The sequence below is a fragment of the Aotus nancymaae genome, unplaced genomic scaffold (genome assembly GCF_030222135.1).
Source record: "Aotus nancymaae isolate 86718 unplaced genomic scaffold, 86718_ANA_hifiasm-v0.15.2.pri h1tg000028l, whole genome shotgun sequence".
Lineage (NCBI taxonomy): Eukaryota > Metazoa > Chordata > Mammalia > Primates > Aotidae > Aotus > Aotus nancymaae.
Window position 1 is genome coordinate 33,412,826 of NW_026988441.1, and position 26,650 is coordinate 33,439,475.

The 26,650-nt window shown below is 48.2% G+C and overlaps 1 protein-coding gene across 2 annotated transcripts; it reads left to right on the forward strand.

Moving 5' to 3' along the window:
• ECSIT (ECSIT signaling integrator) lies at nucleotides 1-26,532 on the forward strand. 2 transcript variants are annotated; one of them, XM_012435954.3, is made up of 8 exons: nucleotides 1-75; nucleotides 12,934-13,048; nucleotides 19,291-19,708; nucleotides 20,375-20,598; nucleotides 24,605-24,662; nucleotides 24,804-24,952; nucleotides 25,092-25,197; nucleotides 26,181-26,532. In XM_012435954.3, the coding sequence occupies exons 2-8, from the start codon at nucleotides 12,953-12,955 to the stop codon at nucleotides 26,420-26,422; spliced, it is 1,293 nt and encodes a 430-aa protein (XP_012291377.2). In that variant the 5' UTR covers nucleotides 1-75; nucleotides 12,934-12,952; the 3' UTR covers nucleotides 26,423-26,532. The 2 variants fall into 2 exon arrangements, with proteins under 2 accessions (XP_012291377.2, XP_021532312.2); XM_021676637.2 differs by lacking the exon at nucleotides 24,804-24,952 and having other exon boundaries at nucleotides 26,181-26,269.
• The last annotated feature ends 118 nt before the right edge of the window (nucleotides 26,533-26,650 follow it).

Consider the following 26,650-nt stretch of genomic DNA (forward strand, 5'->3'; position numbering starts at 1 on the left):
CTCTCTGGGCCAACATGGCGGCGCCCAGCAAGAAGACAGATCCGGCCTGGAGCCCGCGGCTGACCGCGTGAGTAGGTAGGTCGCGAGCGGGTAGGCGAACGCGAATTGCTGGGCTCCAGGCGGGCCCTTCAGGACTCGGCAGCGCGAGAGGGCAGTCCCAGAGGGACCCAGCTGCAGAGCCAGGGCACCGTGACCTTTCGTAGTGGGGGTGGGGACGCGCTGGGAAAGGCCACCCGCCACACGCCCCCAGTCTCCCATTTTGTAGATGAAACAGCTGACTCAGATTAAAGTTCTCGCCTGAGGTCACGCCTCAAGTCGGCAGCCTGGCAGGAACTGGAATCCACGTCTCCCTGTTTCCCCCAAGAGATCCAGAATCCTGGCAGCCGGCTTCAGAGCTGCTGTACCTACACCCTACCTCGAGGTTCAGATTTATAGGTATTTTGTTGAATTTGAGCTGTTTCCGTTCGGTTGATACTTGTTAGGTATCTACCATATACCAGGCACTGTCCTGGGTGCTGGACACACAGCAATAAGGAAGATAGATAAAAATCTCTCATCTCTTAGGGGAACCAGACTTTGAACAAATTAGAAATAAAAGAAACAGGTGATTTTAGATACTGATGGTTGCTAAAAATACATTAATCAAGTCGGGAAGATCGCTTGAGTCCAGGAGTTCCAGACCAGCCTTAGCAACATAGCAAGACTCTGTTCTCTACGAAAAATTAAAAAATTACCCGGGCGTAGTGGTGCTTGCCTGTAGTTCTAGCTACTTGGGAAGCTGAGGTGGGAGGACTGCTTGAGCCTAGGAGGTCGAGGCTGTAGTGAGCCATGATTGTGCCACTGCACTCGAGCCTGAGCGACAGAGCGGGACCCTGTCTCAGGAAAAAAAAAATGCATTAATAGGGTGATGAGGGTCAAAGAAGACCTTTCACTGAAATGACTACAGACAGCTGTGGGCAGATGTGGAGGAAAAAAGCTCTAGACAGAGAGAAAAGCAAGTGTAAAGGTTCTGAGATGGGATAAACTTAGTTTCTTTCAGAGACAGGGTAACTGAAGCTGCCAGTGGTAGGAGTTGAGTTTGGAGGGGTACACCCTGTCTGATTTTATTTATTTTTATTTTTTAGAGACAGGATCTCACTTCCTCGCCAAGCCTGGAGTACAGTGGCACAATCATAGTTCACTGCAGCCTCGAACTCCACGGCTCAAGTGATTCTCCTGCCTCAGCTTTCTAAATAGCTGGAACTACAGGTGCACACCACCAGGTCCAGCTAATTTTTTAAAACAATTTTTGTAAAGATCATGTCCTGCTATGTTGCCCAGGCTGGTCTTGAACTCCTGGGCCCAAGTGATCCTCTCCACTTGGCCTTCCAAAGCACTGGGATTATGGGCATGAGCCACTGTTCCTGGCCTATTTATTTATTTTTGAGATAGAGTCTCACTCTGTTGCCCAGGGCTGGAGTGCAGTGGTGCGGTCTTGGCACACTGCAACCTCCACCTCCTGGGTTAAAGTGATTCTCCTGCCTCAGCTTCCCGAGTAGCTGGGATTACAGGTGCCTGCCACCACACCTGGCTAATTTTTCGTATTTTTAGTAGAGATGGGGTTTCACTGTGTTGGCCAGGCTGCTCTCGAACTCCTGACCTTGTGATCCGCCCGCCTCTACCTGCTAAAGTGCTGGGATTACAAGTGTGAGCCACCACGCCCGGCCCGTATTTATTTTTAGAGATAGGATTTCAGTATGTTGCCCAGGCTAGAGTGCAATGGCTATTCACAAGTGCAATCATGGTTCACTGCAACCTCGAACTGCTGACCTTACACGATCCTTTAGTCTCAGTCTCTTCAGTACCTGGGACGACAGGCATTTGCCACCATGCCTAGATAATTTTTTTTTTCATCGTTTGTTGTTTTTATTTTTATTTTTATTTATTTATTTTTTTTTTCCTGATAATTTTTTTTTTGAGACGAAGTCTCTCTCTGTTGCCCAGGCTGGAGTGCATTGATACAGTATCGGCTCACTGCAACTTCCGCTTCCCAGGTTCAAAGGATTCTCGTGCCTCAGCCTTCTGAGTAGCTGGGATTACAGGTGCGTGCCACCATCATGCCTCGCTAATTTTTGTATTTTTGGTAGAGACGGGGTTTCACCATGTTGGACAGGCTGGTCTTGAACTCCTGACCTTGTGATTCACCTGCCTTGTCCTCCCAAAGTGCTGGGATTACAGGCATGAGCCAGTGTGCCCAGTCCCTGATTTTAAGTGTGAAATCACTAATTTTAGTTTAAGAGCTCCCTCTGGCTGGTGCCTTGGCTCATGCCTGTAATTCTAGCACTTTGGGAGGCCAAGATGGGTGGACTGTTAGAGCTCAGGAGTTTAAGACCACCCTGGGCAACATGGTGAAACCCCACTTCTACTAAAATACAAAAAATTAGCTGGCTGTGGTGGTACACACCTGTAGTCCCAGCTAGTCAGGAGGCTGAGGTATGAGAATCACTTGAATGGGAGAGGTGGAGGTTGCAATGAGCCGAGATCATGCCACTTCACTCCAGCCTGGGCAACAGAGCGAGACTCTTTCTCCAAAAAAAAAAAGCTTCCTCTGGCCATAGTGGGGAGAACTGACTGGAGGCAGGAAGGGCAGAAGTGGTAGGCTTGGTAGGTATCCAAGTCATATATTGAGGTGGTGGGTTCAGATAGAAAGAGGTACATTTGGGATGGATTTGGAAGTAGTCACCCAGACTAGTTGATGGGTTGAATGGGAGAGTGAGGGACATAGTGGACTCAGAAATGACTCATAGGTTTGTAGCTTGAATGGCTAGTAGTAGTGGTGCAATTGGCTAGGATGGAGAGGATCAAGTTGAAGCAAGGATATCAGTTTGGAGCAAATTATGTTTGAGATGGCTGGGTATATGGTAAAGTGGCAGTTAGGTGTAGAGGCTGGGGCCCAGTGATTGAGATTAACACTGGGGAGCCATCCGCACACAGATCACCACTTCTCAAACTTTAATGCTCATAGGAGATAGCAGGGACTCTTGTTAAAATGCAGATTCGGGCCGGGCGCGGTGGCTCATGCCTGTAATCCTAGCACTTTGGGAGGCTCCTGCCTCTCCCTCCTGAGTAGCCAGTATTACAGGCGCCTGCCACCATGTCCAGCTAATTTTTGTATTTTTAGTAGAGATGGTGTTTTACAAAGTTGGCCAGGCTGGTTTCGAACTCCTGACCTCAGTGTTCCACCCGTTTTGGCCTCCCAAAGTGCTGGGATTACAGGCGTGAGCCACCATACCCAACCAGCATGGGAATTTTTAAAAGCTCCCTAGATGATTCTAATATGAACAAAGTTTAAGAATCACTAGAGCATACAAAAGTGAGCTGGGTATGGTGGCGCACACCTGTAGTCCCAGGTACTTCGGAGGCTGAGGCAAGAGAATCGCTTGAACCCAGGAGGTGGAGGTCGCAGTGAACCAAGATCGTGCCACTGCATTCCAGCCTGGGTGACTGAATGAGACCATGTCTCAAAACAAAACATCCTTCTGCCTCAGTCTCCCACTTAGCTAGGACTATAGTTGTGCACAAGGGGTCTTTACAAAGTGGTTGGGGCAGCAGCCAAGTTGGAGAATCGGGAAGGAGCCATAGTGTGTAGACACCTCTTGGGAGAAGCTTTACTATAAAGGGCGCCAAGGTCCAATGTGGTGGCTCATTCTTGTAATCCCAGCACTTTGAGGCTGAAGTGGGAATATTGTTTGAGGCCAAGAGTTCAAGACCAGCGTGGGCAACATGGTGAAACCAAGTTTCTAAAAAAATTGAACAACTTAGCTGGGCATGGTGGCATATACAGGTAGTTTCAGCTACTTGAGAGGCTGAGACAGTGGATTTGAGCAGGAGTTTGAGGCTGCAGTGAGCCATGATCATAACACTATGCTCCAGCCTGGATGACAGAGTGATTGAGACCCTGTCTCAAATAAATAAATCAATCGGTGGTTCGAAGATGTGAAGCAAAAGCTGGAGGGAGACTTTGAGTCAAGATGGGAGATGTGCAGCCTGGCCAACATGGTAGAACGTTGTCTCTACTGAAAATATAAAAAAATTAACCAGGTGTGATGATGCGTGCCTGTACTCCCAGCTACTCAGGAGGCTGAGGCATGAAAATCACTTGAACCCAGGAGGCCGAGGTTGCAGTATGCCGAGATTGTGTCACTGCACTTAAGCCTGGGTGACAGAGTGAGGCCCTGTCTCAAAAAAAAAAAAAAAAAAGATGGGGCTGGGCACAGTGGCTCATGCCTGTAATCCCAGCACTTTGGGAGGCCGAGGAGGGTGGATCACCTGAGGTCAGGAGTTCCAGACCAGCCTGACCAGCATGGTGAAACCCAGTCTCTACTGAAAATACAAAAACTAGCCAGACATGGCACATGCCTGTAATCTCAGCTACTCAGGAGGTTGATGCAGGAGAATTGCTTGAACCTGGGAGGTGGAGGCTGCAGTGAGCTGAGATTGCACCACTGCACTTCAGTCTGGGTGACAGAGCGAGACTCTGTCTCAATAAATAAATAAACAGGATGGCCTCAATGAGGTGGCCTTTGAGTAAAGGCCTGGAGGAAGTGAGTGAGCCATCTGGATATCTGGAGAACACTTTTGGCACTGGGAACAGCAAAGACTGTGTGTGGTTAGAGTGGAGTACTGAGGAGGAAATGTGATAAAGATGCCAGTGAAGGTTTTAATGGTGATAAAAATGATTCAACCCTTTCCAAGCTTATTCTTTGAGGCCAGCATTACCCTGATACCAAAACCAAATAGCCACTACAAAAAAAACTACAGACTAATATTTATTTTTATTTGTTTGTTTTTAATTATTTTATTATATATTTTTTGAGATGGAGTTTTGCTCTGTTGCCCAGGCTGGAGTGCAGTAGTGCGATCTCGGCTCAGGGTAACCTCTACATCCTGGGTTCAAACAATTCTCCTGCCTCCTAAGTAGCAGGGATGACAGGCTCATACCAGCATGCCTGGCTGATTTTTGCATTGTTAGTAGAACAGCATTTCACCATGTTGGTCAGGCTGATCTCAAACTCCTGACCTCAAGTGATCCACCTGCCTCAGCCTCCCAAAGTGCTGGGATTACAGGCATGTAATTTTAATTTATTGATTGATTTTCACACATCTTGCCTCTTTACTAGCCAACCAATATGACTTGTGAATATAGACATAAAATTCCTCAACAAAATACTAGCTGACAAAATCCGACAACATGGAAAAATAATTATACACCATGACCTAGCGGAATTTATACCAGAAACACAAGGTTAGTTTAACATCCGAAAAATCAATTAATATACTATATTAGAGTTAGAATAAAAGGACAAAAACCACTATTATCTCAGTAGAAGCAGAAAAAGCATTGACAAAATCCGATATACTCTCTCTTTTTTTTTTTTTTTGGAGACAGTCTCATTCTGTTGCCCAGGCTCAGGTGCAGTGGCATGATCTCAGCTCACTGCAACCCCCGTCTCCCGGGTTCAGGTGATTCTCCTTGCTCAGCCTCCCAAGTAGCTGGGACTACAGGCATGTACCAACACACCCAGCTAATTTTTGTATTTTTAGTAGAGACAGGGTTTTACCATGTTGGTTAGGCTGGTCTCAAACTCCTGACCTCAAGTGATATGCCTGCCTCAGCTTCCCAAAGTGCTGAGAAATCCAATATACTTTCTGCTGAGAATACTCATCAAACCAGAAATAAGAAGGAACTTCCTCAGCCTAATAAAGGGCATTATCAAAAACCCACAGCTGACATATAATGTCAGCTTACTTAATGTTAATATATAATGTTAAAATAACATATAATGTCAGCTTATTTAATGTAAAAATACTGGATGCTTTTTCCTCTTAAGATGAGGAACGAGGCCAGGCGTGGTGGCTCACACCTGTAATCCCAGCACTTTGGGAGACCAAAGCAGAAGGATTGCTTGAGGCCAGGAGTTCAGTGCCATCCTGGGCAACACAGGGAGACAGTGTTTCTACAAAAAATTTTAAAATTAGCCAGGCATGGTGGCATGCACCTGTAGTCTCGGCTACTTGGGAAGGTAAATTGGGAGGATCTCTTGAGACCAGGAGGTCAAGGCTCCAGTGAGCCATGATCACGCTGCTGCAGTTGATACAGGGTAACCATGTCTTTAAAAAATGTATAAATAGAAAACAATAAAATACAAGTAAAAGGCATCCAAATTGAAAAGGAAGAGGTAAAACTTGCAGATGACATGATCTTGTATACAGAAAATCACAAGTTATCTAATAAAAAACTATTAGAACTGGCCAGGCGCGGTGGCTCATGCCTGTAATCCCAGCACTTTGGGAGGCTGAGGTGGGCGGATCATGAGGTCATGAGGTCAAGACCATCCTGGCCAACATAGTGAAACCCCGTCTCTATTAAATACAGAAGGCGTGGTGGTGGGCGCCTGTAACCCCAGCTACTCAGGAAGGCTGAGGCAGGAAAATTGCTTCAAGCCAGGAGGCAGAGGTTGCAGTGAGCCGAGATCGTGCAATTGCACTCCAGCAGGGCAACACAGCAAGACTCCATCTAAAAAAACAAAAAACTATTAGAACTAATAAACAAGTTCAGCAAAGTTGTAGGATACATGATTGACATATAAAAATATATTTCTATACACTAGCCATAAATAATGCAAAAATGAAATTAAGAAAAACAGTTCCAGACAGGGCATGGTGACCCATGCCTGTAATCCAGCACTTTAAGAGGCTGAGGTGGGAGGATTGCTCGACCCAGAAGTTTAAAACTAGCCTGGACAACATAGTGATACCTGACCTTTACAAAAATTTTAAAAATTAGGTGGGCATGGTAGCATATGCCTGTAGTCCCAGCTACTTGGGAGGCTGAGGTAGGAGGATCACTTGAGCCTAGTAGTTTTGGGCAGCAATGAGCTGTGATTGTCACTCCAGCCTGGATGACAGAGTTAGACCCCATCTCTAAAAAAGAAAAAAACAAATAAATTTAAAAAAAGAAGTAAAAGACGTGTATTAGTTTGGTGCAAAAGTAATTTCAGTTTTTGCCATCAAAGTAATGGCAGAATACACTGAAAACTACAGAACATTGAGATAAATTAAAGAAGAACTAGGCTGGGTGCGGTGGCTCATGCCTGTAATCCCATCACTTTGGGAGGCCAAGGTGGTGGAGCACCTGAAGTCAAGAGTTCAAGACCAACCTGGCCAATATGGTGAAACCTCATCTCTACTAAAAATACAAAAAAAAAAAAAAAAAAAAAAAAATTAGCTGGGCATGGTGGTGGGTGCCTGTAATCTTAGCTACTCGGGAGGCCAAGGCAGGAGAATCGATTGAACTTGGGAGGCAGAGGTTGCAGTGAGTTGAGACGGTGCCACTGCACTCCAGCCTGGGTGACAGAGATTCCCCTAAAAAAAGAACTAAATAAGTAGACATCCCATATTCATGAATCAGAAGACAATATTGTGAAGATAGCAATACCCAAACTGATCTACAGATTCAACACCATCCCTATGTGGATTTCAGCTGGCTTTTTTTGCAGAAATTAATAGCTGATTCTAAAATTCATATGAAATTGTGAGGAACTGAGATTAGCCAAAGCAATTTTGAGAAAGAGGAACAAAGTTGGAAGACTCATATCTCCTGATTTCAAAACTTATCGCAAAGCTATAGTTATCCAAACAATGTGGTAGGCTGCGTGCAAGAGGTCATGCCTATAATCCCAGCACTTTGGGAGGTCTAGGTGGACAGATCCCTTGACTCCAGGAGTTCAAGACCAGCCTGGCCAACATGGCAAAACCCCTTCTTTGCTAAAAATACAAAAATGAGTCAGGCATGTAATCCCAGCTACTTGGGAGGCTGAGGCAGGAGAATCGCCTGAACCTGGGTGACGGAAATTGCAGTGAGCCGAGGTCACGCCACTGCACTTCAGTCTGGGCAACACTCCATCTCAAAAACACACCAGTGTGATAGTAGCATTAGTGTCGACATGTAGATCAATAGAATAGAATTGTAAACCCAGAAATAAGCCTTTATATTTATGTTCAATTGATTTTTAGCAAGGGAGCCAAGACCATAAAATAGGGAAAGAATAGTCTTTAACAAATTCAACTGGATATCCACATTATACGAACCCCTTCCACACACCATCCACAATAATTAATTCAAAGTGGATCAAACACCTGAATGTAAGAGGTAAAACTGTAAAACTCTTAGAAGATTGCAGGTGATGGCTTACACCTGCAATTCCAGCATTTGGGAGGCTGAAGTGGGTGATCATCTGAGGTCAGGAGTTCAAGACCAGCCTGGGCAACATGGAAAAACCCCATCTCTACTAAAGATATAAAAACAAATTAATTAGCTGGGCATGGTGGTGGGCACCTGTACTCCCAGCTACTCAGGAGGCTGTGGCAGGAGAATCGCCTGAACCCAGGAGGCAGAGGTTGCACTGAGCCAAGATCACACCATTGTACTCCAGCCTGGGCAACAAGAGTGAAACGCCATATCAAAAAAAAAAAAAAAGAAAGAAAATAGATGCAAATCTCTTGGCCTTGGGCTAGGCAATGGTGTTTTTTTTTTTTGATATAATACCACAGGACCGCTATTAAAAGAAAAAGGATAAATTGGACTTCATCAAAATTTAAAATTTTATGCTACAAATGATAACATCAAGAAAGTGAACAGACAGCTCTCAGAATGGGAGAAAATATTTGCAAATCATAAGGGTATAATATCCATCCAGAATATATAAAGGCCGTGGTGATGGCTCACACCTGTAATCCCAGCACTTTGGGAGGTCAAGATGGGAAGACTGCTTGAGGCCAGGAGCTTGAGACCAGTCTGGGCAACATAGCAAGACCCCATCTCTACAAAAAATACAAAAATTTGCTGGGTATGGTGACTCATGCCTGTAGTCCCAGCTGCTTGGGAGGCTAAGGTGCGATGATCATTTGTGTCCAGGAGTTTGAGGCTTCAGTGAGCCAAGATTACACCACTGTACTCTAGCCTGGGCAACAGAGCAAGACCATTTCTCAAAAAAGAAAAAAAGACAATATATAAAGAACTCTTACAACTTGGCTGGGTGTGGTGACTTACGCCTGTACTCCCAACACTTTGGGAGACCGAGGCAGGCAGATCACCTGAGGTCAGGAGTTCAAGACCAACATGGTGGCCAACATGGTGAAACCGCGTCTCCACAAAAATACAAAAAAAAATTAGCTGGGCATGGCCTTTGGGAAGCCAAGGTGGAAGGATCACTTGAACCCAAGAGTTTTGGACCAGCCTGGGCAACACAGTAAGACTCCCATCTCTACAAAAAATAAAAAAATTAACCAGGCATGGTGGTGTACCCCTATGGTTCCAGCTATTTGGGAGAATGAGGCAGGAGGATCGCGTGAGCCCAAGCTCAAGTCTGTAGTGAGCTTTAATCACACCACTGGATTCTGGCCTGGGTGACAAAGCAAAATCTTGTCTCAAAAAAAAAAAAAAAAAAAAAAGGCCAGGCACTGTGGCTCATCTATAATTCCAGCACTTTGGGAGGTCGAGGTGGGCAGATCACAAGGTCAAGAGATTGAGACCAGCCTGGCCAACATGGTGAAACTCTGTGTCTACTAAAAATACAAAAATTAGCTGGGCATGGTGGAGTGCACCTGTAATCCCAGCTACTCAGGAGGCTGAGGCAGGAGAATTGCTTGAACCCAGGAGGTGGAGGTTGTAGTGAACTGAGATCGCACCACTGCACTCCAGCCTGGGCGATAGAGTGAGACATTGATTGTCTCGAAGAAAAAAAAATTTTTTTAATTAGATGTGGTGGCACATACCTGTAGTCCCAGCTACTTAGGAGGCTGCAGTGGGAGGACTGCTTGAGTAGGGAGGTCAAGGCTACAGTGAGCCATGATCATACCACTGTACTCCAGCCTGGGCAACAGATTGAGATCCTGTCTCAAAACAAAAAATCTTAACTACTAATAGCCTACTGTTGACCAGAAGCGTTAGTGATAACATATATAGTCAATTCGCATATTTTTAATGTTATATAATACTTTTACAACAAGCTGGAGGAAAGAAGGTTATTAAGAAAATCATCAGGAAGAGAAAATACATTTAATTTACTATTCATTAGGTAGCAGTGGATCATCTTAAAGGTCTTCATTCTCATCGTCTTCACACTGAGTATGCTGAGGAGGAGCAGGAGGAAGAGGAGGGGTTGGTCTTGCTGTCTTAGGGGTGGCAGAGGCTGAGAGGTGGAAGAGGTAGAAAGAGAATCAGGAGAGGCAGGCACATTCAGATACAACTTTCTTTTTTACTAGCCCCTCGGTTTTTAAAGTTTAACTTTTATTAAAATAAATTTAATTAATTAGATTTTTGAGACATAATCTCACTCGGTCACCCAGGCTGGAGTGCGATCTCAGCTCACTGTAACATCCACCTCCCAGGCTTAAGTGATTCTCCCGCCTCAGCCTCCTGAGTAGCTGGGATTACAGGCACGCACCTCCACATCTGGCTAATTTTTGTATTTTTAGTAGAGACGTCGTTTTGCCACGTTGGCCAGGCTGGTCTTGAACTTCTGACCTCAAGTGATTCCCTGTCTGGCCTCCAAAAGTGTTGGCATTGCAGGCGTGAGCCACCACACACCTGGCCTTATTTTTATTTTTCAGACAGGGTCTTGCTCTGTCGCCCAGGTAGAGTGCAGTGGCACAATCTCAGCTCACTGCAGCCTCTGCCTCCTGGGTTCAAGTGATTCTCCTGCCTTGGCCTCCTGAATAGCTGGGGACTGTAGGAGTGTGCCACCATGCCCAGCTAATTTTTGTATTTTTTTTTTTTTTTTTTTAGTAGAGACAGTGTCTTTCCCATGTTGGCCAGGCTGCTCTCGAACTCCTGGCCTCAAGTGATCTGCCTACCCTGGCCTCCCAAAGTGCTGGGATTACATGCATGAGCCACCACACACAGCCATAACTTGTACTGAAAAAAAAAAATCCATGTATAAATGGACTCATGCTTTTCAAACCTGTGTTGATGAAGGGTCAACTGTACATTGCCGATGGGAATGTAAAATGGTGCAGTCATCCCCAAAAACAGTCTGGCAGTTCCTAAAAATGTGAAACATGTAGTTACCATATGTCTCAGCAGTTTCACTCCTAAGTATATACCCAAGAGAAGTACAAACATATGTTCACATAAAACTTCTACATGAATCTTGGTTGCAATAGTAGTTATAACAGTCAAAAACATTTGGCAAACAACCCCAAATGTCCATCAATTGATGAATGCATAAATAAAATATGGTTATAGCCATACAAAACCTGGTTATATTCCATTCCAAAAAGAATGGAATTGGCGGGGCAAGGTGGCTCACGTCTGTAATCCCAGCATTTTGGGAGGCCGAGGCAGGTGGATCACCCAAGATTGAGAGTTCGAGACCAGCCTGACCAACATGGAGAAACCCCATCTGTGCTAAAAGTACAAAATTAGCTGAGCATGGTGGCCCATGCCTGTAATCCCAGTTACTCGGGAGGCTGAGGCAGGAGAATCACTTGAACCCAGGAGGCAGAGGTTGCGGTGAGCTGAGATGGCGCCATTGCACTCCAGCCTGGGTAACGAGAAAAACTCCACCTCAAATAATAATAATAAATAAATAAAATAAAAGCAATGAAGTTCTGATAAAATGCTACAACATGGCTGAGCAAGGTGGCTCACACCTGTAATCCCAACACTTTTGGAGGTCGGGGCAGGCAGATTGCCTGAGTTCAGGAGTTCGAGACCAGCTAGGGCAATGTGGCAAAACCCTGTCTCTAAAAATCATAAATTAGTTGGATGCAGTGGCACACGTCTGTATCCCAGCTACTCAGTAGGCTGAGGCAGGAGAATCATGAGCCCAGGAGGCACAGGTTGCAGTGAGCCGAGATTGTGCCATTGCACTCCAGCTCGGGAGACAAAGCAAGACCCTGTCTCAAAAAAAAAAAAAAAAAAAAATCTGTGGATGAACCATGAAAACATGTCAATGGGTTGGGTGCGGTGGCTCACACCTGTAATCCCAGAACTTTGGGAGGTGGAGGCGGACAGATCACTTGAGGTCTGGAGTTCGAGACCAGCCTGGCCAACATGGTGAAACAAACCCTGTTTCTACTAAAAAATACAAAAAGTAGCCGGCGTGGTGGCTCATGCCTGTAGTCCCAGCTACTTGGGAGGCTAAGGCAGTAGAACTGCTTGAACCCAGGAGGCCGAGGTTGCAGTGAGCTGAGATGGCAGTACTGTACTCCAGCCTGGGTGACAGAGTGAGACTCCATCTCAAAAAAAAAAAAAATAGCAAGTATGTCAAGTGAAGGAAGCCAGTCACAAAGGAGCACTTGTGATTCCATGTATAGGCACGGGCAGATCTGTAGAGATAGTAGATGAGTGGTTTCCTGGGGTTGGGAGTCAAGGGAAATTGAGTGAGTGCTAATGGGTACAGGGCTTCTTATTGGAGTGACAAAAATTTGCAAAACTAGATTGTAATGGCTAGGAGTGGTGGCTGACACCCTTGACCCCAGCACTTTGGGAGACAAGAGGTGGGAGGTTCACTTGAGGCCAGGAGTTCAATACCAGCCTGGGCAACACAGCAAGACCCTGGGTCTCTGCAAACTATTTTCAAATTAGCTGGGCATGGTGGCACGCACCTATAGTCCCACCTTCTCGAGGCGCTGGGGCTGGAGAATCACTTGAGCCTAGGAGTTGGAGGCTGCAGTGAGCTACGATCATGCCCCTGGGGCAGGGACGTTGCGGGTGCTGTTCCAGGAACAAAGCCTTTGAGTCATCTGAGCCTGTCTTGTGGGTAGGGTAAACATTGGGGCTGGTGAGTTAGCCACATAATCTGGAACGTGCCCTCTACCTTATGGGGACCCTCGCCTCTGTCAGCAGGTAAGGTACCAGGCTAATGCTGGATTTTCTCTTTGGGGCAGGTGATTGACAAGCAGAGGCATGAGCTGGGTCCAGGCCACCCTACTGGCCCGAGGCCTCTGTAGGGCCTGGGGAGGCATCTGCGGGGCTGCCCTCACAGGAACCTCCATCTCTCAGGTAAGTACCAGCCAGGCAGCCTTTGGGGCAGAGGGAGGTAAGCTTGAGATTTGCTCTCAGCCCCTTCAGAAGCCAGCTCTGGTGAGTCTGGACTGGTTTATCTGTGCTGAAGTCCCATTGAAAGTCTCTAATTTATGTATGTATGTATGTTTGTTTGTTTGTTTTTTGAGACAGTGTCTCGCTCTCTTGCCAAGGCTGGGGTGCAGTGGTGTGATCACAGCTCACAATTGACCTCCCAGGTTCAAGCAATCTTCCCGCCTCATCCTCCCAAGTAGCCAGAACTACAGGCACATACTCCCACGCCCAGCTAAGCTTTATATATATTTTTTAGAGAAGGGGTTTTGCCATGTTGGCCAGGCTGGTCTCGAACTCCTGGGCTCAAGTGATCCACCTGCATCAGCCTCCCAAAGTCCTGGAATTACAGGCATGAGCCATAGCACCTAGCCAGAAGCCCCTAATTTATTTATTTATTTTTGAGACAGGGTCTTGCTCTGTCACCTAGGCTGGAGTACAGTGGTGGAATCAGGGCTCACTGTAGCCTTAAACTCCTCGGCTCAAGTGAGCCTCTCACCTCAGCCCCCTGAGTAGCTAGGACCATAGATTTGAGCCACTAGACCTGGCTAATTTTTTTTTTTTTTTTTTTTTTTTTTTGAGATGGAGTTTTGCTCTTATCACCCAGGCTGGAGTGCAGTGGTGTGGTCTTGGCTCACTGCAACCTCTACCTCCCGGGTTAAAGCGATTCTTCTGCCTCAGCCGCCTGAGTAGCTGGGATTACAGATGGCTGCCACCACGGCCAGCTAATTTTTGTAATTTTAGTAGAGACAGAGGTTCACCATGTTGGCCAGGCTGGTCTGGAACTCCTGACTTCAGGTGATCTGCCAGCCTTGGCCTCCCAAACTGCTGGGATTTTAGGCGTACATGTAAAACAAATAGCAACTGTGCCTGGCTGTTAATTTTTTTTTAGGCGTGTGGACTTGCTATGTTGCCCAGGCTGGTCTTGAACCTCTGGGCTCTGGATCCTTCCACTTTGGCCTCCCCAAGTGCTAGGGTTACAGGCTCAAGCCACTGTGTCTGGACCCTAATTTATTTTAAGAGATGCTAGTGCCCACGTAGGTGAGGGGGTTGACTTTGAAAATAAGGACATATGAGCTCAGTGGATTTGTGTGGTGACTGTGGGTAGCTCCTGAATCTACTTGTAAAGATGGAGCAGAAAACTGAATTTCCTTCCCATACCCATAGTGACCAGATGGCGAAAGCAGATTGACAGCCATAGATAGCAATAACGATGATGGTGGGAATATTAATAGTTCCTGTATTGAGCACTTACTCTGTGCCCGCCCCGTGCTATGCATTTCATTTACATTACCTCCTTTGCAGTTTCCCCCTCATTAGGCATTTTAGAGCTTCCTTTCTGATTTTTACCTAAAGTGGTATAATACTACACCACCTATAGTATTAGTTGACTGAAATTTCAGTTTTTTTTTCTTTTTCAAGATGTAGTCTTCCTCTGTCACCTAGGCTGGAGTGCAGTGGTGAGATCTCAGCTCATTGCAACCTCCGCCTTCCAAGTTCAAATGATTCTCCTGCCTCAGTCTCCCGGGTAGCTGGGATTACAAGCACACGCCGCCACACCCAGCTAATTTTTGTGTTTTTTTAGTAGAGTCAGGGTTTTACCATGTTGGCCAGGCTGGTGTCGAACTCCTGACCTCAAGTGATCCACCCACCTCGGCCTCCCAAAGTGCTGGGATTACAGGTGTGAGCTAACACACCCAGCCTGAAATTTTACTTTAAATGAATGCCCTTTTTTTTTTTTTTTTTGAGACGGGGTTTCGCTCTTGTTACCCAGGCTGGAGTGCAATGGCGCTATCTCGGCTCACTGCAACCTCCACCTCCTGGGTTCAGGCAATTCTCCTGCCTCAGCCTCCTGAGTAGCTGGGATTACAGGCATGCACCACCATGCCCAGCTAATTTTTTGTATTTTTTTAGTAGAGACGAGGTTTCACCATGTTGACTAGGATGGTCTCGATCTCTTGACCTCGTGATCCACCCGCCTTGGCCTCCCAAAGTGCTGGGATTACAGGCGTGAGCCACCGCGCCCAGACCCCTTTTTTTTTTTTTTTAAACATTGCCTTATTGAAGAAGGACATGGGATGGCTGTTGGGGACAGCAAAGCAGGGGGACTGAGGGCACTGACTCCATTCTCAGTTCTGATGCTCTTTGCAGCTATGGGACACCGTGCATCCCACTTCATCTTCCTGGGTCTTGGTTTTCTTATGTGTAAAATGAGCGCAGTAAGAGTACCCCCGACATAGGGCTTCACATTTATTTATTTAAAATTTTTATTTTTTTTGAGATGGAGTTTCACTCTTGATGCGCAGGCTGGAGTGCAGTGGCGTGATCTTGGCTCACCGTAACCTCTGCCTCCCGGGTTCAAGTGATTCTCCTGCCTCAGCCTCCAGAGTAACTGGGATTACAGGCATGCGCCACCACGCCTGGCTAATTTTTTGTATTTTTAGCCTGGCTAATTTTTTGTATTTTTAGTCGAGATGGGGTTTCACCATATTGACCAGGCTGGTTTTAAACTCCCGACCTCAGGTGATCCACCCACCTCAGTCTCCTAAAGTGCTGGGATTACAGGTGTGAGCCACCGCGCCCGGCCAAGGCCTCGCATTTATAAAGTGCTCAACAGCGTCTACAGTGGAAGAATATTCAGTAAATATTGTCTCTTATTTTTGAGACAGGGTCTTGCTCCGTCACCCAGGCTGGAGTGCAGTGGCATGATCTCAGCTCATTAAACCTTGACCTCCTGGTCTCAAGTGATCTGCCTCCTTCAGCCTCCTGAATAGCTGGGACTACATGCACACACCACCATGCCTGGCTAATTTTTGTATTTTTTTTTGTAGAGATGAGGTTTCAGCAGGTTGCCCAGGCTGGTCTCCAACTCCCGACCTCAGATGATCCACCTGCCTCAGCCTCCCAAAGTGCTGGGATTAGAGGCGTGAGCCACCGCGCTTGGCCTGATATTGGTTCTTACTTGTTAGCTATACACACACACACTCTAATTTATTTTTTAGAGACAAGGTTTCACTCTGTCGTTCAGGCTGGAGTACAGCGACACAATCATAGTTCACTGCAGCCTGGAACTCCTGGGCTCAAGCAATCCTCTGGCTTCAGCCTCCTGAGTAGCTGGGACTACAGGCATACGTCACCACACTCAACTTATTTTTAAATTTTTTTTATAGAGAGATAGAGTCTCAGCCGGGCGCAGTGGCTCACACCTGTAATCCCAGCACTTTGAGAGGCTGAGGTGGGCAGATCACGAGGTCAGGAGTTTGAGACCAGCCTGGCCAATATGGTGAAACCTTGTCTCTACCAAAAATAGAAAACTTAGCTGGGCATGGTGGTACACACTCCTGTAGTCCCAGCTACTTGGAGGCTGAGGCAGGAGAATCACTTGAACCCCAGGAGATGGAGGTTGCAATGAGCCAAGATCGTGCCACTGCACTACAGCCTGGCAACAGAGTGATGGTCCGTCTCATAAATAAGTAAATGAGAGAAAGAGAGAGAGAGAGAGAGGGAGAGAGAGTCTCACTATGTTGCCCAGACTGCAGTGCAGTGGTGCAATCAAAGCACACCAGGCACTCACCACCATGCCTGGATAATTAGCTATATATTTTTAAAGATGCCTTATATGTAACCCTTCTAATTTAAACATTCAATTTAAATTAAAATAAGAAATTCGTTACTGTATCATCTAGAACCAGGGTTTGGCAAACTTTTTCATAAAGGGTCACATAGTAAATATTTTCTTTATTTTTATTTTTTAATTTTTTTCTTTTTTTGTTTTAAGAGATGGGGTTTCACCATGTTTGCCAGGATGGTCTCGATCTCTTGACCTCGTGATCCACCTGCCTCTGCCTCCCAAAGTGCTGGGATTACAGGCGTGAGCCACCGCGCCTGGCTAAATATTTTCAACTTTGCAGGCCACATGGGCTCCCTCACAACTATTCACAGTTACTTTGCACTACACTGTAACATAAAAGTAGCCCCAGGTGGCCTCAGTGGCTCAAGCCTATAATCCCAACACTTTGGGAGGCCGAGGCAGAAGGATCGCTTGAGCCCAGAAGTTTGAGACAAGCCTGGGCAACATCGTGTAACCCCGTCTCTACAAAAAATACAAAAATTAGCCTGGCTTTTAGTGATGCATGCCTGTAGTCCCAGCTACTCTGGAGGCTGAGGTGGGAGAATCACTAGAGCCCAGGAGTTCTGGGCTGTTGTGCACTATGCTGATGGAGCATCCTGCACTAAGTTTTGCGTGAATATTGTGACCTCCTGGGACTTGGGAGACCACCAGGTTGCCTAAGGAAGGGTGTACTGACCCAGGTTGGAAACAGAGCAGGTCAAAACTCTTGTGCTGATCAGTTGGCTCATGCCTGTGACTAACCACTACACTTCAGCCTGGGCAACACAGCTAGACTCCATCTCTTAAAGATAAAAGGGTCCCAGCACTTTGGGAGGCTGCGGTGAGTGGATCACCTGAGGTCAGGAATTTGAGACCATCCTGGCCAACTTGGTGAAACCCCATCCCTACTAAAAATACAAAAATAGGCTGGGTATGGTGGCTCATACCTGTAATCCCAGCACTTTGGCAGGTCGAGGTAGGTGGATCATGAGGTCAGGAGTTTGAGACCAGCCTGGCCAACATGGTGAAACCCTGTCTCTACTAAAAATATAAAAATTAGCCGGGAGTGGTGGTGCCCACCTGTAATCCCAGCTGCTTGGGAGGCTGAGGCAGGAGAATCACTTGAACCTGGGAGGCGGAGGTTGCAGTGAGCTAAGATCACGCCATTGTACTCCAGCCTGGGCAATAGAGTGAGACTCCATCTCAAAAAAAAAAAATTACCTGGGCGTGGTGGCAGGCACCTGTAATCCTAGCTACTTGGGAGGCTGAGGTAGGAGAATTGCTTGAACCCAGGAGGCAGAGTCTCCTCCAGCCTGAGCAACAAGAGTGAAACTCTGTCTCAAAAAAGAAAAAAAAGAAAAAGTAAAAAGGGGCTGAGTGCAGTGGCTCACACCTATAATCCCAAGACTTTGGGAGGCTGAGGCAGGTGAATCACTTTAGGCCTGGAGTTTGAGACCAGCCTAGCCAAAATGGTGACATCCCATCTTTACTAAAAATATAAAAATTAGTGGGGCGTGGTAGAGCACATCTGTAGTCCCTATTTGGGAGGCTGAGGCATGAGAATCACTTGAACATAGGAGGCAGAAGTTGCATTGAGCTGAGGTCATGCCACTGCACTCTAGCATGAGTGACAGAGTGATACTCTGTCTCAAAAAAAAAAAAAAGAAATTAAAAGCAGAAAGGGCCACCAGGCCCAGTGGCTCATGTCTATAGTCCCAACACTTTGGGAGGTGGAGACAGGATGATCACTTAAAGCCAGGTGTTCAAGACCAGCCTGGGCAAAATAGTGCAACCCCAGGCTCTGCTGAAAATTTAAATTAGCCAGGTGCCATGGTGTACACCTGTAGTGCAGCTACTGGACAGGCTGACAGGGAGAATTCTTAAGCCCAGGAGTTCAAAGCTGCAGTAAGCCATAGTAGTACCACTACACTCCAGCCTAGGCCACAGAGCCAGATCCTGTCTCAAAAAAAAAAGGCTGGGCACAGTGGCTCATGCCTGTAATCCTAGCACTTTGGGAGGTCAAGGCAGGCGGATCACCTGAGGTCAGGAGTTCAAGACCAACCTAGCCAACATGGCGAAACCCCATCACTACTAAAAATATAAAAATTAGCTGGGTGCAGTGGCAGGAGCCTGTAATCCCAGCTACTCCGGAGGCTGAGGCAGGACAATTGCTTGAACCCAGGAAAAGGAGGTTGCAGTGAGCCGAGATTGCGCCATTGCACTCCAGCCTGGAGGACAGAGCAACACTCTGTCTCAAAAAAAAAAAAAAAAGGCATGTGTGTGTCATCACTGTGAATATTACCAAGTTGCCTCCAGGGCAGTTTTTAGCAGCTGCCCCAGCCATGGCTGACAGCGCCTGTTTCCTCCCTGCCATGCCAGCACTGTGTTTTATTGCACTTTCTAATGGCCTTGAATCTTGGGTTTGTAACCACAGTTTCCTACCTCCAAGGTCCTCAGGGAGGCCACTGGTACCTCTTCAAGGAAAAAGCCAGACTGGCAGCCCCCCCACCACCCAGACACTGGGAGGTGTCAGATTCCAGCAGTTCTCCTCCTTCCCCAGGTCGCCCGCCAGCTCCCTTGGGGCCTCCACTGCAGTGCAGCCTCCCACAGCTCTGAAACGTCACTGGTTCCCACCCCAACGGAACCCCAGCAGAGACGCACTAAGGCCGTGGTGCCCTATGAAGACATGTTTGGGCAGGAGCCCAATGGGAAACGGGACAAGGCGAGCTTCTTACAAGTGGTGCAGAAATTTGGGGAGCACAGCGTGCGTAAGCGGGGCCACGTTGACTTTATCTACCTGGCCCTGCGCAAGATGCGTGAGTATGGCGTCGAGCGGGACCTGGCCGTGTACAACCAGCTGCTCGACATCTTCCCCAAGGAGGTCTTCCGGCCTCGCAACTTCATCCAGCACATCTTCATCCATTACCCTCGGCAGCAGGAGTGTGGGGTGGCTGTCCTGGAGCAGATGGAGAACCACGGTGAGGACAGGAGGCCGGTGTGGGGTGGGGAGTGGGCTGCCCTGAGAGCTGGCTGCACCTCTCCTGCGTCTCAGCCCTTCCTTCCTCCACAGCTCCTGCTCTGTCTCTCTAGCTCCCCTCTCTCTCCCAGTCTCTCTTTTCCTTCCCCTTTCCTTTCTCTTCTCTTTCCCTTGCCCCCTTCCCTTCCCCTCCTCCTCTCCCTCCCTTCCGCTTCCTCCCCTTCCCTTCCTCTCATTCTCTTTTTTTTTTTGAGATGGAGTCTCCCTCTGTCACCAGGCTGGAGTGCAGTGGCGCATTCTTGGCTCACTGTAACCTCCAACTCCCTGGTTCAAGTGATTCTCCTGCCTCAGCCTCCAGAGTAGCTGGAATTACAGGCACGCACCACCACACCTAGCTAATTTTTTTGTATTTTTAGTAGAGACGGGGTTTCACCACGTTGGCTGGGATGGTCTCCATCTCCTGACCTCATGATCCGCCCGCCTCGGCCTCCCAAAGTGCTGGGATTACAGGCGTGAGCCACCGCGTCCGGCCCAAGCCTGACTTTTTCTAATTCGGACTTTTTTCTCCCTGTTTGTGATTCCCTGACTACGATGTTCTCTTCTCTCCTCTTCCCTTCCCTCCTTCCTCCTCCCTCTCTGAGGCTCTGCTTACATTTGCCCAGCACAGGGGTGATGCCCAACAAGGAGACAGAGTTCCTGTTGATTCAGATATTTGGACGCAAAAGCTACCCCATGCTCAAGTTCCTGCGCCTGAAGCGGTGGTTCCCTCGATTCATGAACATCAACCCTTTCCCTGTGCCCCGGGACCTGTCTCAGGACCCTGTGGACCTGGCCACATTCGCCCTGCGGCACATAGAGCCTGACCTCAGCGCCAGGGTCACCATATACCAGGTATCCGCCCTTGACCACGGCCTCAGCTGCCACCCCAAGCCAGGTTCCCACCATTCCTCCCCTGGGCTCCCCTTCTCTCACTCAAGTGATTGTGGTGAATCAAGTTCTTTTTTTTTTTTTTTTTTTTGAGACAGAGTGTTGCTCTGTTGCCCAGGCTGGAGTCCAATGGCATAGTCTCAGCTCACTGCAGCCTCTGCCTCTCGGGCTCAAGCATCTTTCCACTTCAGCTTCCTGAGTAGCTGGAACACCAGTCACATACCACCACACCTGGCTAATTTAAAAACTGTTTTTTTAGAGAGACTAGGTCTCACTATATTGTCCAGGCTGGCCTTGAACTCCTGGGCTCAAGCGATCTTCCTGCCTTGGCCTCCCAGAGTGCTGGGGTGACAGGCATGAGGCACTGTGCCTGCCGTGAATTAAGTTCTGATTCTCGAGCTGAGTCCTCTGGTAGGCTCCCATGGTGCTTACTGCTAGCACAGCTTGAGTGACCTCTGTTTCAGTCCATTCAGGCTGCTCTAACGAAATCCCTTAGTGTGGGTCATTTATGAACAACAGAAATTTACTGCTCACAGTTCTAGAGGCTGGGAAGTTCAAGATCAAGGTGCCACCAGATCTAGGTCTGGTGAGGGTCTGCTCTCTGCTTCAAAAATGACACCTTCTTGCTGTGTGCTCACATAGTATAAGGGGCAAACAAGCCCCTTTGACCTCTCTTTTTTTTTTCTTGAGATGGAGTTTCACTCTTGTTACCCAGGCTGGAGTGCAATGGCATGATCTCAGCTCACCGCAACCTCCGCCTCCTGGGTTCAAGCAATTCTGCTGCCTCAGCCTCCCAAGTAGCTGGGACTTACAGGTACCTGCCACTACACCTAATTTTTTGTATTTTTAGTAGAGACAGGGTTTCACTGTGTTAGCCAGGATGGTCTCAATCTCCTGACCTCGTGATCTGCCCGCCTTGGCCTCCTTAAGTACTGGGATTACAAGCATGAGCCACCATGCCCGGCCTGGCATCTTCCTTCTTTTTTGTTCCTGGAGTGTTCTGTGTCAATTCCTACCACAGGCCTTTGTATCCCTTGTTCCTTCTGCCAGGAACACTGTTCCCCATGGATTTCATGTTATTCCGGTCTCAGTTCTACTGTTGCTAATCAAGATGCCCTTCCTGACCTCCTTAGCCAAGGCACCAACCCTTCACTGTACTGGGCTTTGTTCCTCATTCACCATGACTCAGTCTCCCTTCCATCTCCCAAGGCTGGGCACAGGGTTTGGTGCAAGGCTGGCACTTGGCAGTGGTTTGTTGAATAACTGAGTGGAGTAACACCCCCATCTCAGTGTCCGAGGGGCCCCTACTCATGCCAGGTCACACAGGGGATCCAAAGAGAGGCCCTCACAGCACTTGTCATCCGGTCCTGGAGGCCAGCCCCGGATAACAGTTTCCTTAAGGGCCAGTGGTTCTGAGATGGAGAAGCCCAAAGCTCTGTGGGAACCAAGTGGGCAGGCAGGGCTTCCTGGAGGAGGTGAGGAGAGCAGAGGACTCTGGGCAGACGGAACAGTGTGTACCAGGGAATCAGGTGCAGGGAGTGGGGGCACCTGATTAAAGAGCGTGATCTCGAATCTCTTGGTTGGTGGGGAGAGCCATCTGGGGGGTGGGGGGTGGATTTAAAAAGAGGGATAGGAGGCCAGACTCGGTGGCTCACGCCTGTAATCCCAGCACTTTGGGAGGCCCGGGCGGGCGATCACGAGGTCAAGAGTTCAAGACCGTCCTGGCCAACATGGTGAAACCCTGTCTCTACTAAAATCCAAAAAAAAATAAAAATTAGCCGAGCGTGGTGGCACATGCCTGTAGTCCCAGCTACTCAGGAGGCTGACACAGGGGAATCGCTTGAACCGTGGGAGGCAGAGGTTGCAGTGAGTCAAGATTGTGCCACAGAGCAAGATTCCATGTCAAAAAAAAAAAAAAAAAAAATTGGAATCATGTTTCTGGAAAAATCTGCAACTGCAAATGTGTCCCCTGGCGGCCATGTACATGATGGTGGATAGGTTGTGGGTCCAGGTGAGAGACGCCTTGAGAGCAACAGTAGAATGTTGGGGGGAAGGGTTGTTTTTAGTTCATTTCTTCATTTTACAAAGCAATGCACTAAAAAGCCAAATTGCACATAAAAACACATAGTGACGAGTCCTCTGCCTCTACCCTGGCCCCCTCCCACCCCCGTCTCCTTCCCCAGAGGTAACTATTTCCATGTCTCTTTCTAGAGAGGTTCTATACATTTGCAAGCAGATATGTCTTTTTTTTTTTTTTTTTGCATCTATATCATTTGTATTTAAATATTTTTCTCCCCTATCTCATTGAGGAAAATAAAGCCAGGCATGGTGGCTCATGCCTGTAATTTTGGGAGGCTAAGGCTGATGGATTGCTTGAACCCAGGAATTCGATACCAGCCTGGGCAATATGGCAAAACCACATCTCTACCAACAAAATACGAAAATTAGCTGGGAGTGGTGCATGCCTGTAGCCCCAGCTACTCAGGAGACTGAGGCAGGAGGATGACTTGAACTCAAGAAGTCAAGGCTGCAGTGAGCCATGATCACACCACTGCACACCAGAAAGGGCGACAGAGCAAAAACCTGTCTGTTTAAAAAAAAAAAAACATTTCTGGCCAGGTGCGGTGGCTCACACACCTATAATCCCAGGACTTTGGGATGCCAAGGTGGGCAGATCACAAGGTCAGGAGTTTGAGACCAGCCTGGCCAAGATGGCGAAACCCTGTCTCTACTAAAAATACCAAAAAAAAAAAAAAAAAAATCCAGGCATGGTGGCGCATGCTTGTAATCCCAGCTAATCAGGAGGCTAAGGCAGGAGAATCGCTTGAAGCCAGGAGGTGGAAATTGCTGTGAGCTGAGATCGCACAGAGCTGAGATCGTGCCATTGCACTGCAGCCTAGGCAACAAGAGCAAAACTTCATCTCAAAACAAAAAAATTGTCTAGAGTTTTTAAATTATGTTCAGGGTATAAAATTTTAAAAGATACAAAAAGGTATTCCTTCCCACCCTGTCCTCCATAGAGATGAAAGCTATCATTTGCTTCTAATGTCTCCTTCCTGGGATATTCTGTATATGTGAAGTTTATTTTTCTTTTTTTAATTCACAAGCATTGAGCACTTATTACCTGCCAGGCACTGTTCTACATGTTTTATAACCACCCAGAGTTAGGTTCATGCCCAAAATCCTAGTGCTTTGGGAGGCCCAGGCAGGCAGATCACCTGAGACCAGGAGTTTGAGACCAGCCAGGCTAACACGGCAAAACCCTGTCTCTAAGGAAAATGTAAAAAATTAGCCAGGCGTGGTGGCAGGTGCCTGTAATCCCAGCTACTCAGGAGGCTGAGGCAGGAGAATCACTTGAACCCAAAAAGCAGAGGCTAAAATGAGCCAAGATCACACAACGGCACTGCAGCCTGGGCAACAAGAGCAAAACTCCATATGAAAAATGAAATTATAATAAATAAATAAAATTAGCCAGGCATAGTGGTGTACACCTGTAGACCCAGCGACTTCGGAGACTGAGGTGGGAGGATCACTTGAGCCCAGGAGTTCAAGGCTATAGTGAGCTATGATCATGCCACTGTATTCCAGCATGGACAACAGAGAGGGAGACCCCATCTCTAAAAAATAAAAAAACAAAAAATTGGAATTAAGTGCTGTTATCCCTATTGTGCATCTGGAGAAACTGAGGCACACAGGTACAGTGACTTGGCTGAGGTCACACAGCTTGTGACAGTCAGGATTTTGACACAGGTGTGCTGGCTCTGGGGTGGTACCCTCAGGGTGAGCATCCTAAAGATTGGGGGCTATTGCCAAATGGGACAGAGGGAGGAGGGGATGGGATGGAGGGCCACATACCAGGTCTAGGAGAGGTGTCCTCAATTTGCTGATAGCCCCCTTTCTGTTTCTCTGTCCCCAGTTCCTCTGTAGGGGGTTAGGGGTTACAAGATTACATCCCTTCTCTTCCTTGCAGACTGCTTCTTCCAAAGACTCAACAGATGCAGCAGATCCCACCCAGCCCCACATTGTAGGTAAGTCCTGAGAGCATGGGGCTGGCCAGGCCTCTAACCTGCCCCAGGCCCTGCTGGGTTCCTGCTGGGCCTAAATTGGGCTCCCTGGGCCTTTGGGCAGAGTCCCACACAGGGCACAGAGCATGTATGTCTCCACACTAGGAATCCAGAGTCCCGATCAGCAGGCTGCCCTGGCTTGCCACAACCCAACCCGGCCTATCTTTGTTGAGGGTCCCTTTTCCCTGTGGCTCCGCAACAAGTGTGTGTACTACCACATCCTCAGAGCTGACTTGCTGCCCCCGGAGGAGAGGGTGAGGGCTTAAAGCAGAGCATGTGTCAGGGCTGGGGAATGGGCTGGCACCACCCTGAGGGTGAGTGGGAGAGGCTGGGGGAGGGAGACTGCGAGAGCCCCAGCCTCTGACCCTGCCTGCACTACCCTCCTTGGAGCAGGAAGTGGAAGAGATGCCAGAGGAGTGGAACCTCTACTACCCGATGTGGCTGGACCTAGATTATGCGAGGCATGGCTGGGACGACTACGAGTTTGACATCGATGAAGGTAAAAACTGAACCCCGTGCCATGGCTCACACGTGTGCCTGTAATCCCAGCCCTCCAATAGGCTGAGGGTCACTTGCCCAGGAGTTGAGGTTGCAGTGAACTATGATCGACCCACTGCACACCAGCCTGGGTGACAGACCCTATCTCTTTAAAAAAAAAAAAAAAGAAGGCAAAAACCTGGACAGGCAGGACTTCCAGGATGAGGGGCGGCCTCTGGGGTCAATGGGTAGGCCCAGGCTGAGACACAGTCCACTTACCCCTTGGTCCTCCTGCCACACACACTCATTTGTCCCAGGGGCTCTAGACCTGAGGCCACCCAACCCGGTCGGCCCTTAGTCATTCCCTCCCTCCACACCTCTGTGCTGACTACTGGGTGTCACCAGAACAAGCCTAGTCGCTCGGGTCGGTGAAGGAACAGGCAAATTACACTTTGGGGAGCTGAGGAGATGAGCATGCCTTGAGTTGGGGATCAGGAGGGCTTCCTGGCAGAATCTGGAAGACCCAGAAGGCATCGCCCAGGTGAAGTGTGGAGTGGGCAGCCTAGGCAGCAGGGGTAGCTTGTGCAAAGGTCTGGAGGCACAAGGTTGAAGGAGGCTGGGTGCAGTGGCTTAAGCCTTTAATCCCATCACTTTGGGAGTGTGAGGCAGGTGGATCATTTAAGGTCAGGAATTGGAGACCAGCCTGGCCAACATGATGAAACCCCGTCTTTATTAAAAATAAAAAACTTAGCTGGGTATCGTGATGTGCGCTGGTAATCGCAGCTCCTCAGGAGGCTGAGGCAGGAGAATCACTTGAACCGGGAGGCAGATGTTGCAGTGAGCTGAGATTTCGCCACTGCACTCCAGCCTGGGCGACAGAGCGAGAGACTCCATCACAGAAAAAGAAAGTGGAAGGAAGTGTAAAATACCTCAAAAAGGTGTAGGCATGGGTTACCCGCTGCAGCCCCAATTGTGCAAACCCTGAGGGTGCATCTCTTCCAACAGTGGAGGAAGGCCCTGTCTTCGCCATGTGCATAGCGGGTGCCCACGACCAGGCAACGCTGGCCAGGTGGATCCAGTACCTGCAGGAGACCAACCCAGCCCTGGCTCAGATCCCCGTGGTCTTCCGCCTGGCTGGGCCCACCGGGGAGCTCCAGACATCTGCAGGGCTAGAGGAGCCACCCCCGCCCGAGGACCACGAGGAAGAAGACAACAACCTGCAGCGACAGCAGGAGGGCCAGAGCTGAGTCTGAGCTTCCACGAAGGCACTGTCTGTGGCCTGAGAAGATGGTGGACTGGAATGAAGGCATGAGATGCCCTTTGAGTGTAGAGCAAATAAATGTTTTGCTGCATGGGGCTCCCTTCCCCCCTCTCTGGCAGTGTGGCATCCCCTCCCCAGGATCTCAGGCTGCCAGCGATGGGCAAGCGAGACTCCTCCAGGGTCTGCAGGCTCTTCTGGTTCTCCCCCACCAATC

Coding starts and splice junctions, on each gene's coding strand:
- ECSIT (XM_012435954.3), top strand. CDS start 12,953: ATGAGCTGGGTCCAGGCCACCCTACTGGCCCGAGGCCTCTGTAGGGCC. Junction 13,049..19,290: donor CAGGAACCTCCATCTCTCAG/GTAAGTACCAGC, acceptor CTCCTTCCCCAG/GTCGCCCGCCAGCTCCCTTG. Junction 19,709..20,374: donor GGAGCAGATGGAGAACCACG/GTGAGGACAGGA, acceptor TGCCCAGCACAG/GGGTGATGCCCAACAAGGAG.